The sequence below is a fragment of the Nannobrachium achirus genome (genome assembly GCF_963921795.1).
Source record: "Nannobrachium achirus genome assembly, chromosome: 13".
NCBI lineage: Eukaryota > Metazoa > Chordata > Actinopteri > Myctophiformes > Myctophidae > Nannobrachium > Nannobrachium achirus.
Genome location: NC_137833.1, coordinates 46,166,515 through 46,178,805, shown reverse-complemented (window position 1 = coordinate 46,178,805; position 12,291 = coordinate 46,166,515). Strand labels below are relative to the sequence as shown.

At 43.4% G+C, this 12,291-nt stretch overlaps 1 protein-coding gene across 1 annotated transcript in view; it reads right to left on the bottom strand.

Annotated features, from left to right (window-relative positions):
• ptpn20 (protein tyrosine phosphatase non-receptor type 20) overlaps positions 1–10,344 on the bottom strand; it is a gene marked incomplete at its 5' end in the record, with an annotated part of 102,104 nt that extends 91,760 nt beyond the window's left edge. The window contains 4 exons of the mRNA XM_080740784.1: positions 1,019–1,198; positions 1,941–2,006; positions 5,900–6,063; positions 10,221–10,344. Coding sequence (XP_080596910.1) covers positions 1,019–1,198; positions 1,941–2,006; positions 5,900–6,063; positions 10,221–10,344 — 534 coding nt within the window. The remainder of the gene's footprint in view (positions 1–1,018; positions 1,199–1,940; positions 2,007–5,899; positions 6,064–10,220) is intronic.
• Positions 10,345–12,291: the final 1,947 nt, after the last annotated feature.

Below are 12,291 nucleotides of genomic sequence, written 5' to 3'. Positions count from 1 at the left end.
GCTACTGTATATAGAGAAAGAAACAGACTTCTGCTGTGTTTGAACTACGTTTTAAAATAATATACAGTCGAACTTCGATAGGATGGAATAGGTTCGAATCCGTGTGGTGTTTTAAGAGGAATAGTCAAAGGTCCTTTTTGGCCAATTCTGGCAGCACTAAGACAGACAGACAGACAGACAGACAGACAGACAGACAGACAGACAGACAGACATCACTCTAGACCAGGGGTGGGCAACTTCGATGATGGCGAGGGCCACTATATTTCCACCTTCACTCCAGAGGGCCACATTGCATATTGCTACGTCCTACTTTGTCATTCTAGTATCTCATTCAAAAGAAGCAAAAATAGCAGATCTACAAGCTCAAAGCGCATCGATGCGTTTTGAGCTTGTAGATCGGCTACTTTTGCTTCTTTTGAATTGGAATCCTGAATTATTTTTTGTTGTTTTTGAATTGGAATCCTGAAATGTAACATTTTTATCTAATTTCAAATGTGTTTAGTTATATAGTCATGTTAAAGGAGCTATAGTCAACTTTCTCATTGTAGGGCCGACACTTTGTTTACATCCTTGTCTATAGACTAGAATGTAAACAAAGTGTCGGTCTGACATGGCCAAAATGATTATTGTATCATTATTTTACGCTTTTTGTGGTCATTTTTGAATAGAAACACATATATGAAGCTTATTTTTTTATAAAATATTTTCGAAACATTACTTTTATTTTAGCATCCGTTTTTCAAGAAAAAGTTGACTATAGCTCCTTTAACTTTATGAACCTAAATACAAATACATTGGACATAAAAAAAATACAGACTGACGGAATTAAAGCAGGTCATGTTTGGAATTGTAACAGCTGAAATCAATAATATAACAGTATTCCGGTATTAACCTGGCCGCATGAAGTGAAGGTGGGGGCCGCATGTGGCCCCCGGGCCGCCAGTTGCCCATGTATGCTATGGACAGACAGCCTACAGCCCTAGTACAGACAGACAGACAGACAGACAGACATACTCACAGACTCATGGAAGACCTCCTCCACCAGTAGCCTGATGACTTTGGTCGGGGAGGGCAGGAGCGAGGCCTTGTGCTGCGACTCGCAGGCGTCCAGGATGTTGTTGAGGCTGACCCGCCGGTGGGCCTGCTCTTCGCACATGCTCAGCAGCAGGCTGTTCAAGTGGTCGCTCAGCTGCACTGGCTTCAGCAAGGGAGGGGGGGAACAGACAGTGGCGTCAGTTCAGCAGCAGCTAAGGTATGGCAACATGACTGGTGCCATGTTCCCATACCTTAACAACATAATAACATTAGTACTATCAGTGGATAGTATTATTTTACCGCAGGCACAAGTAAACAACTGTCTGCCACACAAAATGTGCTGCTGCTAATTAACAATAACACATTGCACCTGTGCTGACCTACTGAACCGCCAGAACCAGGGAATAAACCATTAATCAAGATAGGGGGGATACAAGTATTGTGGAGAATATAATACCTGGTGAAAGCGATAATTTTCTTATAATTTGCATTGTAGTTATTTTAAAGTAATTTAATAACAGAATAATCAACGCAGACAGTCATAGAGACAATCGTGATTTTTTTTTTTTTAAAGAAGTACATGTTTTCCCCCCCTGGAGCCATACCCAATTGACGCCTCTGGGAGCCATATCCAATTGACGCCTCTGGGGGGGGAACAAAGGTCAAAGGTCAATGGTGACGGCGTCGCTCACGATGGCTGTGGCAACTACAGTTCATCTAACGCAACTTAGCATCCAACTAATGCTATCTAAATTACATTTTTAACAACAGGAAAATGACCATGGTAATATCTGAATGGTAGTCATATCTAGATCAAGTGCTAAGGTCTGAAGAGGTGAGTCTTAATGTACACAAGATGTGACAATAAAGTACAGCCTTGAGCCTTGCATGCAAGTTGTACCCACCTGGTTCTGAGGTAGGTGGTAGTCAACCGACCAGTAGAGAGTCATCCCCAGTGAGTACACCAGCATCTGAACAGTAAAGGGAAGGGACGCACAAAAACGCATCAAAACATTGCATACAGTAATGGCACTGTCAGGCAGAAACCTATTATCTTCATATTTTAACTTGTTGTTTTTTGGTTTATTTTTCGTGAATGAATGCCCCTACTTGTTCGTACTACAGCATGTGACACAAAGAGGTCAAAAGTAGCAGCTCCTCAAGCTCGAAACGCTGAAATCCAGAAAAGTTAACAGTTTTGGACAATATGAGGTTTCCACCCAACAGGGATGATGTGTTGCTGCTATATCGAGTAAAAAAAAAAAAAAAAAAAAAAAAAACGTTTTTCTTTAAAGTGAAAATAGCCGAACGCGGCGCGTTGTGAGCTCTTAGATCTGATATTTTCACTACCTTTGTGTGACACTTTTGGGGGGGGGGGGGACTAAACAAAAATATGTCCCACATTGGTTTGCAACATGTTTTGAGCTTCTAGATTGGCTATATTATATTCAAAGAAGAAGAAAAAAGATATTCCAAACACCCTATTCTAGGGCAACAGATTTGGCCCTCCTCAACAAGAAAAAAAAAAAAGCCGATCTACAAGCTCTCAACACGCCGCGTCGCGAGGAGGTTGCTGTGAGCTTGTGGAGCGTCTGTTTTGATCTTGAGAAAGAGATTTGGTGCAGAGGGAGTAAGGGAGGGGACCGAGTACAGACCCGTGGGGGACCTCGGGTCAATGAAGTATAGGGCTGAAATCGTTAAGTTGTTAAGGAGCTACTAAGTAATGCATGGAAGCATTTATGTGAGTCTAAAGAGAGAAAACAGACGTAAAACGGTTTCGGTCATTTTCAATACGTGTATTTGACCACTTTCAACTTACAATTTACAATGACAACAATTTAGGCATTTAGCAGACGATCTTTATCCACAGTGACTTGCAGTAAGCAAGGTAAACAGTAAACACATACATTAAATGCAGAGAGACGGTGTTAGTGCCTCAGTAAACTATAGCAGGGGTCTTCAACGTTTTCAGGCCAAGGACCCCTTAGTTGAGAGAGAGCTGAAGCAGGGACCCCCACAACCTTTTCATAGATTCCATATAGTTTCATCGCTTGACAGCACAATCATCAGTGTATTTTGGATTTGTGTCAATTTGTGTTTTCAGATATTTAACCACTTGAGCCGTCATTACCTAATAAACTTGACCTTTTGCTCTGTACTTAGTCTGCTCTTTTTCCCCTCTACCAAACCTCGCAGCGCGAGGCGTTGTGAGCTTGTAGATCTGATATTTTTGGCTTTAGTTCTCAGAATATGGACACTACGGTTCAGGTTGTTAATATAAAAAGAATTGGAAGATTTGGAGGACCCCCTGTAGTAACTCTGAGGACCCCCTAGGGGTCCCGGAACCCCTGTTGAATACCCCTGAACTATAGGATCACTTGTAAACCCGAGAACCTAGCATCAGTCTAAACCAGTGGTTCTCAAACCTTTTCAAGTCAAGGACCCCCAAATTGACACTTATTAGCCCGTGGACCCCCATTTGAAAAGATATGCCAAGGACCCCCATAAGAGAACATTTCTACAGCTCTAGCAGTGATTCTAAACCATTATTATCTTAAGCACTCCCATTTTGACATGCAATGGGCTACGGACCCCCATTTCATGGCATTTCTATCTCTGAGACCCTGATTTTTAATGTAAAATTAATGTCAATTTAACTCAGAGAGTGTACAAATGTTGCCCACATGAGTTACATACCTATTAGGGTTCATTTTGTTCCTAGCTGGGGACCCCCTGGAACTCCCTCAAGGACCCATGGGGGTCCCCGGACCCCACTTTAAGAACCAATGGCCCAAACAATATACTATCTGCACAGTGCACAATGAAACTATAGGATACCAGCTAACCTAGCATCTATCTAATGCTATCTAAATTACATTTTTAACATTGTGATCTGGAAAATGACCAAGGTAATAATAATGATAGTTTGTATTTATAATGCACTTTCCATTCAAATAATGTCAAAGTGCTATCTAATATCTGAATGGTAGTCATAACTAGATCAAGTGCTAAGGTCTGAGGCAGAGTCTGAAGAGGTGATTCTTCAGAATATGGTGGAAAATTGCTGCCAAAAAAACAGCAGAGCTTGTACATCTGCTATTTTTTTAAAGCTTTGAAAAATATTGAAAATGTTTGGAAAACAATTTTTTTCATTTATTTCACAAATCTTCTCTTATGGGGGTCCCTGGCACAAAACCTTTTCAAATGGGGGTCCGCGGGTGTCTAATATGAGTCAATTTGGGGGTCCTTGACACAAAAGCGTTTGAGAAACCACTGCCCTGTGGCAGCACCTCAACTAAACCCTTCACACTGCAGCAGCAACCCAGGCCTAGTAATGACTTCACTCAACCACCGGGTGGCATTGTTACACTTCTTAGGTCCATCCTTCAACTCCTGAGAAGGTCCTCCAGGGAATTTCAAACATGGGCTAGCCTGCAGTCTGCAGTGCTCTCTGCAAACACACACTGGCAATAATGCACACTAGAAACAGCCTCATTGCAACCACATCAACGCTGTTACGTTTGGTCGTTGTAGGCCTTTTGTATCTTTCTTGAGAAATGTGTCAGAGCCACCCAAAGGTCTATGTACTGTGTATGCCATGCCTCTACAGCAGTGGTTCTCGACCAGTGGTCCGGGGACCACCAGTGGTCCTTGACGGGGTTCCAGGTGGTCCCCAGCTAAATGATGGAAGAGTTGGTAACCAAATGGACCCTTATACAGTATATATCTTTCTCTTGAGAGTGTAAAATGAAAGTTACAATCGTTATTGTTATTACTTCATTTAGAAGACGTTGAGAATGTAGAAGAATTGTTATTTTGATCAACGTTTGCCTGTTATCTCTCCTATGGTACCACATCAATACAGCATGGAATTGTGGACAAGATCTTGTCCAACGATAACAAAATATTCGACGTTTTGAGTCTAAGAGGCTCGTCTAAGATGCTCTCATCAAATGGTGGTCCGTGGCTCAAATGCTGAATGCATAATGGATCTTGATATGAAAAGCACTGGCTTTTCTGTCAGATACCCATATAACCGATTGCTGTTATGCATGGTCAATGACCAATATTTACCGATGTCTAATATCTTTATAACTAGGGATGCACTGTATTGAAAGTTTGGCCCATATCCCGACATAAACAGCTTGAATGTAGTATTTATAATTTTTATTTAAAAATGTTCCAACTTGTTGACCTTTTTGAAAGCTTCCCCAGAGAACACTGATTGAATCTGCAGCCTTCATCGTCCCAAAAGGCCTTTTTCAGCTTTACATTCAAACATAATTATATCATTTTGATATGGGTCCGATACCAATATTGCATTTCAAGGCCAAAATCGCCCCCAATACCGATATGATGACAGATTAATCGTGCACCCCTAGTTTAGCCCATTTAGACCCGGGAATTATTCTATTGAAAAATAGCAGATATAGAAAGCTCATAGCGCGGTGCCGAGTGCTGCGCTATGAGCTTGTAGATCTGCTATTTTTGAAAAGTCGTGAAAATGTGAGCTAATCTACAATTTTCAATGCAAACATTTGAAACTCAAATCTTTGCTTCTGGGTGGTCCCTGGAACAACATATTTTGAGATGGGGGTCCGCGGCCAAATACATGTTATTTTGGGGGTCCTTGACATGAAAAGGTTTGAGAACCACCGATTTAGAAGAAGGATTTAGTAGACATTTATAGAATCGGGTCAAAATATTCAAAGACTCGCACAACTTTTCGATTTTTCAAAAATAGCAGATCTACAAGCTCGCAGCGCGGCACTCGGTGCCGCGCTGTGAGCTTGTCGATCTGCTATTTTCTAACGGTTAAAGCATAAAAATATATGGTTAAAGTGGTTTTTAACACGGCACTGACCCTCTCTATGGCAGGTTTGGTTGAGTTGGCACGGCCCTGCAGCATCTCGGGAGCGGTGAAGGTGGACACGTCGTTGGATAGGGCACAGTTCTTAAACGCTAAGGTACCAGTGGCTGACAGCAGCAGGGAGGCGGGGCTTATGATGTTGTACATACTGTTGTGACCTGGAAAAAACAAACAAAAGGGAAACAGGAAGTTGACTTTCTTCCATAGCAACATCACGTGGCGTGAGATAATATCGTATTGGGATGATGGTGTGTGATGTTGATAATAAGATAACAATGAGAAACATAACCGCATGGTCCTGGCTCTATGATAAGATGGTGTAAATACATAACCTGACTCTATGATAAGATGGTGTAGAAACAGTGGACCAGTAAAATAAATAAATCTAAACATTAGAATAATTACGGTAAATTCTGGCTTTGTGGCCGCCGACCAGCGCTCACAACTGGTAATTACGGTAATCCACTTTTTGGGCTGGACGGTGGAACCAAAAAGTGGAACACTATCAAGTCCAAGGCAGATCGGCCGGTGCGGAGCTACAGTTCAACTTGTTGTTGAGCTGTGTCAAAGAAAACTCTTTCTGAGCTTGTGTGCGTGCGTGCCTGCGTGCGTGCGTGCGTGCGTGCGTGCGTGCGTGCGTGCGTGCGTGTGTGTGTGCGTGCGTGCGACGACGCAGAAACAGAGAGTGCGACAGAAAGAAGGAGAGAGGCTGTCTACATTACAGACGGACACGGACAACAACGTTACTACACGCTGTTGTCATAATTATTAAAGTTTCAAGTTCAAGTAACTTTCAAGTGAAGTTCTCGGGGAAACTTTGGGGGGAGGAGTTTTGCCTGCCTTTTCACATTACTGAACCAGCGTGGTGAGAGAAGAGAGATAGAGCGGTGTCTCAGTGTGACCAGACACACGCACGCAAGCACGCATGCACGCACGCACACACACACACACACACACGCACACACACGCACACACACACACACACACACACACACACACACACACACACGCACACACACACACACACACACACACACACACACACACACACACACGCACACACACACGCACACACGCACGCACACGACTCAAATGTTATTGTTGATCATGCGTGACGTGATGAGAGCATTTGTTTTCGCATTGGTAGGTCAGGAAATAAAAGAATACAAAATAAATAAATATACATATATTTTTTAACAACATTCAAATGGAAATTTTAGCATTCGAGTGTAATTCAAATTATATTCAATTCATGAAATTTGTTCTGACAGCCCTAACCAAAGTTATTGTGATCATTATTATTAAAACATTGTTTTGCTGTTACAATAAAACAGCACAAGCATTCCCTCTTATGCCATGCTCTATATAACCTATACAGTATCCTGCATATTGAGCAATCAAATACAACTTTCTAAAATATAATATAACCCAAGTGTTTGTCCAATTCTCAGATCAATATGCTCATTTTCCATTAATTAGCTAAGTAATGAATGGAATTCTGATGGGATTCTGATTGCATGCAGACACATTTCGGCATGTAATGATGTTCATAATCCCCTTGTTGGTGAGTACTGTAGGCTAACTTACACAATGTATGTGTTGTGTAGTTGTCTGTGGGTTGTGTAGTTATCATTGATGTTGTTCTGTAAAAGTATTAACACTTTAGCCGCCATTTACGCCAAAGTGCATTTTCAGATTGTACCGCACTTGGCCGCCATATACGCCAAAGCGCATAAATCGGTCTTTTCATTGTTTAACACATGGGATGCCATTGTTTTGAAAATGTGCTGTAGAGAGCCGCCGTTCACTTACGCTTTATTTTGAAGAGCCCCGGAAGCCACGTGTGTGTGCATGTTGTGTAATCTGACGATTTTAAAATGGACGTCAGTTTGTTTTGCATACGGTCGCGAAACTAAAATCCTAACCGCGGCCTATCATCACGGCCCAGTGTCGCCATGAAGAAGAGCGCCTCCCTGCCTTCTCGGCGTTCTGAAAGTAGATTCCGAGATAAAGCTGTTTCTTTGCATCAGCATAGAACCGGAGCCTATGGAGAAAGGAGAATAGACACTCCCTGATGCTGGCTCTGGAAAAGTGGATCTATCTAGGATTCTACTCCCAGATCATCCAAATCGTTCAAAGACGTTTTTTTCCGACGGACCATAACCAAAGAACGGATCGTCGCGGTCGCAATTTGTCTTTACGGGTGAAAGAAGACATGATCAAACAGCGTGTACACTCATCGTGGTCACGCCCGTGACTTCCGTGGGTCAGGTTAGACCCTGACGGGTCCATTTGGTTCCAAGGAGGCCCCTGAATGTGCATTTTTTCATAAACCTTCCTACCTGGTTTGGTGGATTTTCCCTCATTGCTGCATCTGTTCTGAGATCTGCCGACCTCTCCCCACAGCTAAAACGGGCTCTTCGTCATCTCCCAAAAGCACTTATTTCGGCCCCTCCAAAGTTTATTTCTTTTAAATGAATCGTCTATTTACGGTTCCGATAGAGGCACAGGCTCGCTGTTAGCGCATCGGCGGCAGCAATCCATTGAGAACGGGTCAGTGGAGACTCACTTCCTCCAAGCATATAAGCCCAACCGGCCCGGATGTCTCGCGAGACGGCGAGAATCTCGCCTGGGCTAGGAAGCTGTCTCTGGCCCGTTCTCATGCATTTACTGCTTACTACTATAATATATAAAATAAAATAAACAAAACTTTGGAAATCAGCGCTTTTGGGAGATGACGAAGAGCCCGTTTTAGCTGTGGGGAGAGGTCGGCAGATCTAAGAGGCAGCAATGAAGGAAATCCACCAAATCAAAGGTTTATGAAAAAGTTTACATTCATGTTTTGGTCTGAACGCCTCCTTTAAAGAGGTGGTGCCATGATTTTTCCCCCCTCTAAAACATGATTATCAGGTATTATGATTATACTAGGAGGAAGATTTTTTCCAAAAAAGTATACAGAAAGAGTTAAAATTTGGTTCTTATGTGGCCACATCTAGGGTTGGACACGGTAACCGCCGTACCGCCGTACCGCGGTAAACCGAGGTCTACCGCGGTGTCAGTGTGCTTACCGCGGTAAAAAAAGACAAAAAAAAGTCTATTTTTTATTGGAAAACAAGCGAGTTTTAAAACAGGGGAGAAGCGAGGGCCGCATGCGCTCCATGCCGCTCTGCTCTGGGCCGTGTACCACAGTTTGGAAGCCACTCTCACTCAGACACAGACAGTCACTCCTGCAGCTGCCTGCGTAGAGGAGTACAGAGCAGCGTAAACTTTCTTTGTAATCCACTCGACACAAGGATGTTAATACATACCTTGTGTTGTGGCATATCTTTTTTTATTCATACGGATTACTGGCGGAGCGCGGGCCGCGTGGACTAAAGCCGAAAATGAAACTATTTTACTTTTTCCATCGCGTCGCACGTTGTGCCCGTTCGGCGGCGCGTCGGAGATTTTATAACCTTTTAAGTCTTGTAACTAAAACCTGTATATAGCAGCACTCAATCACTGCGATTTGAGAGTTGAGACGTGACGTGAGTTTACAGAATCACTGTACACGATCTGACTACCCTTCCTCTTCTTGTTTGTTCACACAGCTGTTTGTGTCTGAAAAGCCTACTAGCTAGCCTACGTTACTATGGTAACCCGACAGTGCAGATCTAAAAGCTCAGAACGCGTCGCGGATGTAATGTGTTGTGAGCTTGTAGATCTGCTCCTTTCAAAGCCATACCCGCTGTGCTGTACGGAGAAGTATAACTCGGGCGGTCAGGCTGTGTCGCCTCTCCACTGTGGAGAGGCGACTTTAGGGAAGATGATTGCAATATTTTGGCTTATCGCCGAACCTTAATTAATAGATACGGGGGTGCGGTAATTACCGCAGTACCGTCGGTAAATGGGAAGACGGTAATCGCGGTAACAAAATGTCGATACCGCCCCAGGCCTAGCCACATCCCCAGTTCATTAAGTATGCATGGATGTCATGGTGGGTGGTGACCCAGCTGAAGTTAGCCACACCCCACAGTGTTGGGTGAATGGTAATTAGGGGAGGAGTTGATACTGTGACATACTTAGTATCTGTGTTTTTTAACTGACACTTTTGACCACAAGGTGGCAGCCTCCAAGAGAAAACAAACAAATACCAAGAGAATACATAATTTCTCATAAAAACCAAACCAGGGGGTCTAATGAAGTACTTTCAACCTCCTAGACACATGAGAAACAGAAAAAGTACAAAACTATGGCACCACCTCTTTAAGGGGAGGCCTTGAAATGTCAACGTTTGAGAAGCAGTGGATTAGGAGACGAGAGGAGTTATAGTTACCCCTATAGGAGACGTCCACCAGAGTCTCTGCAGTACCCAGCAGTAAGGACCAGATCTCGTCCTCCACTAGAGGTCCCCCCCGAGCCTCCAAGACTTCTGCTAATGTCACGAATGTACTGCTCATTCTGCGCACGCTCCACGCACACACCTAGAGGATGGACGGGGAGAGAGAGAGAGAGAGAGAGAGAGAGAGAGAGAGAGAGAGAGGGAGAGAGAGAGGGAGAGAGAGAGAGGGGGACACAATTATTTTCTCTGCTCAGAATGGAATTCAGTTGTCTTTTGTCCCCGTGTGAAAAGCAGGAGAAGAAACTATTTCGCTTAGCTTACTGTATTATGGCACCACATTGCTTCATCGTGCATGACAATCAGTGAGGGGGCTGTCGAAGCTGAAATCCGTAAAACGTACTACCACGTCCTGCCTGGGACTCAGACCCTGGGGATCCCTTTAACACCTGACGCTTTAACCCATTCGGAACGGGTACACATTATTGTGTAACATTATTTTATGCTTTAACGATTGAAAAATAGCAGATATACAAGCTCACAGCGCGGCACGAGTGCCGCGCTGCGAGCTTGTAGATCTGCTATTTTTGAAAAACTGTGAACATTAGAATTTTGTACCGATTGTCTTTTGAATCCTTCTAAGGTTTTTTGAAAAACCTATGTTTCTATGTCAGCAATCTGGCTAGCCATCGTCAAAGAAAAGGTCCTTTTCACATAACTGGAGCTCAGTTAGTCTGGTCTTGAGAGACTACTACGGTATGTCAGTGGTTCTCAAACCTTTTCATGTGAAGGACCCCCAAAATGTCTTGGTTCCTCAGATAAATATTGTGAAAATATAGCCGATCTACATGCTCACAACGCCTGTGAGCATGCAGATCGGCTATTTTCACAACGTTCGCCTCTTGCTTACTGTACAGTTATGCCAGTTTGGTATTAAAACGGTCCTGAAAGTCCTTAAATTGTCACTTTATAAATGTGCAGATACCCTGTATACACTTATGTTGGTTTGTTTACCGTTGAGTGAGAAAAATAAATTACATTAAGCTAATGATCCGGGGACCCCACAAAATAATTTGGGGACGCCACTTGGGGTCCCGACCCCAAGTTTGAGAACCATTGGTCTAGATCAGGGTTCCCCAATTACTTTTGCCCAAGGGCCAAATTATGTCTAGGGTACCAAGCCGAGGGCCACAACATTGCAGGGGGCGACGGTGGCGTTCCCACTACTCCAGTGACAGTTCAGATATCGTCATTGTCGGGTGAAAATCTTGTATGTCCAAAACCGTTCATTTTGCATTTATCATTTTAAAAATGATTCAAACTAGTGAAAACAGCCGATCTACAAGCACACAACGCCTCGCGATGCGAGGCGTTGTGTGCTTGTAGATCTGCTGTTTTCACTACTTTTGTGCGACAGCCTTGTTTGATGAAGCAGAGCTTTACTTTGCGAAAGAGATACGGGTTTTCCACCCGACAATGACGATATACTAGTGTTGTTGCTGCTCTTATACCACCATTATTACTGGGGTTGGTGGGGGCCAGACAGTAGCCCCCCGCGAGCCGCAAATGGCCCGCGGGCCGCCTATTGGGGAACCCTGGTCTAGATAGTCAGTGTGCCATGTCAACATACGTGTTAATGACACGCCATCAAACATGCTGACATACTTTGATTGGCAGGGCATTGTTATAACGATCAATAATCTCCCCGACGGCCTCCCCAGTCAAAGTTCAGAGTTTTAATCAATGTAGAATTATGTGCCAGGATGTAATATGCTGTAAATTAGGTGACTTCATTTAACTGACCACATAAAAAGATCTACAAAGATTTGATTTTAAAATAAAAATCACACCCGTGTGAAGTGGAGCTGTGTGTGTGTGTGTGTGTGTGTGTGTGTGTGTGTGTGTGTGTGTGTGTGTGTGTGTGTGTGTGTGTGTGTGTGTGGATCATGTGTACCGATTTTTGTGACATTTGAAGAAAATATGTAGGAAAAGGAGCAAAAAGTGTGTTTTGGAGAAAATTCAAGATGGCGGAAAATCTATCATGGCGCAAATGGGCGTGGCCTATATG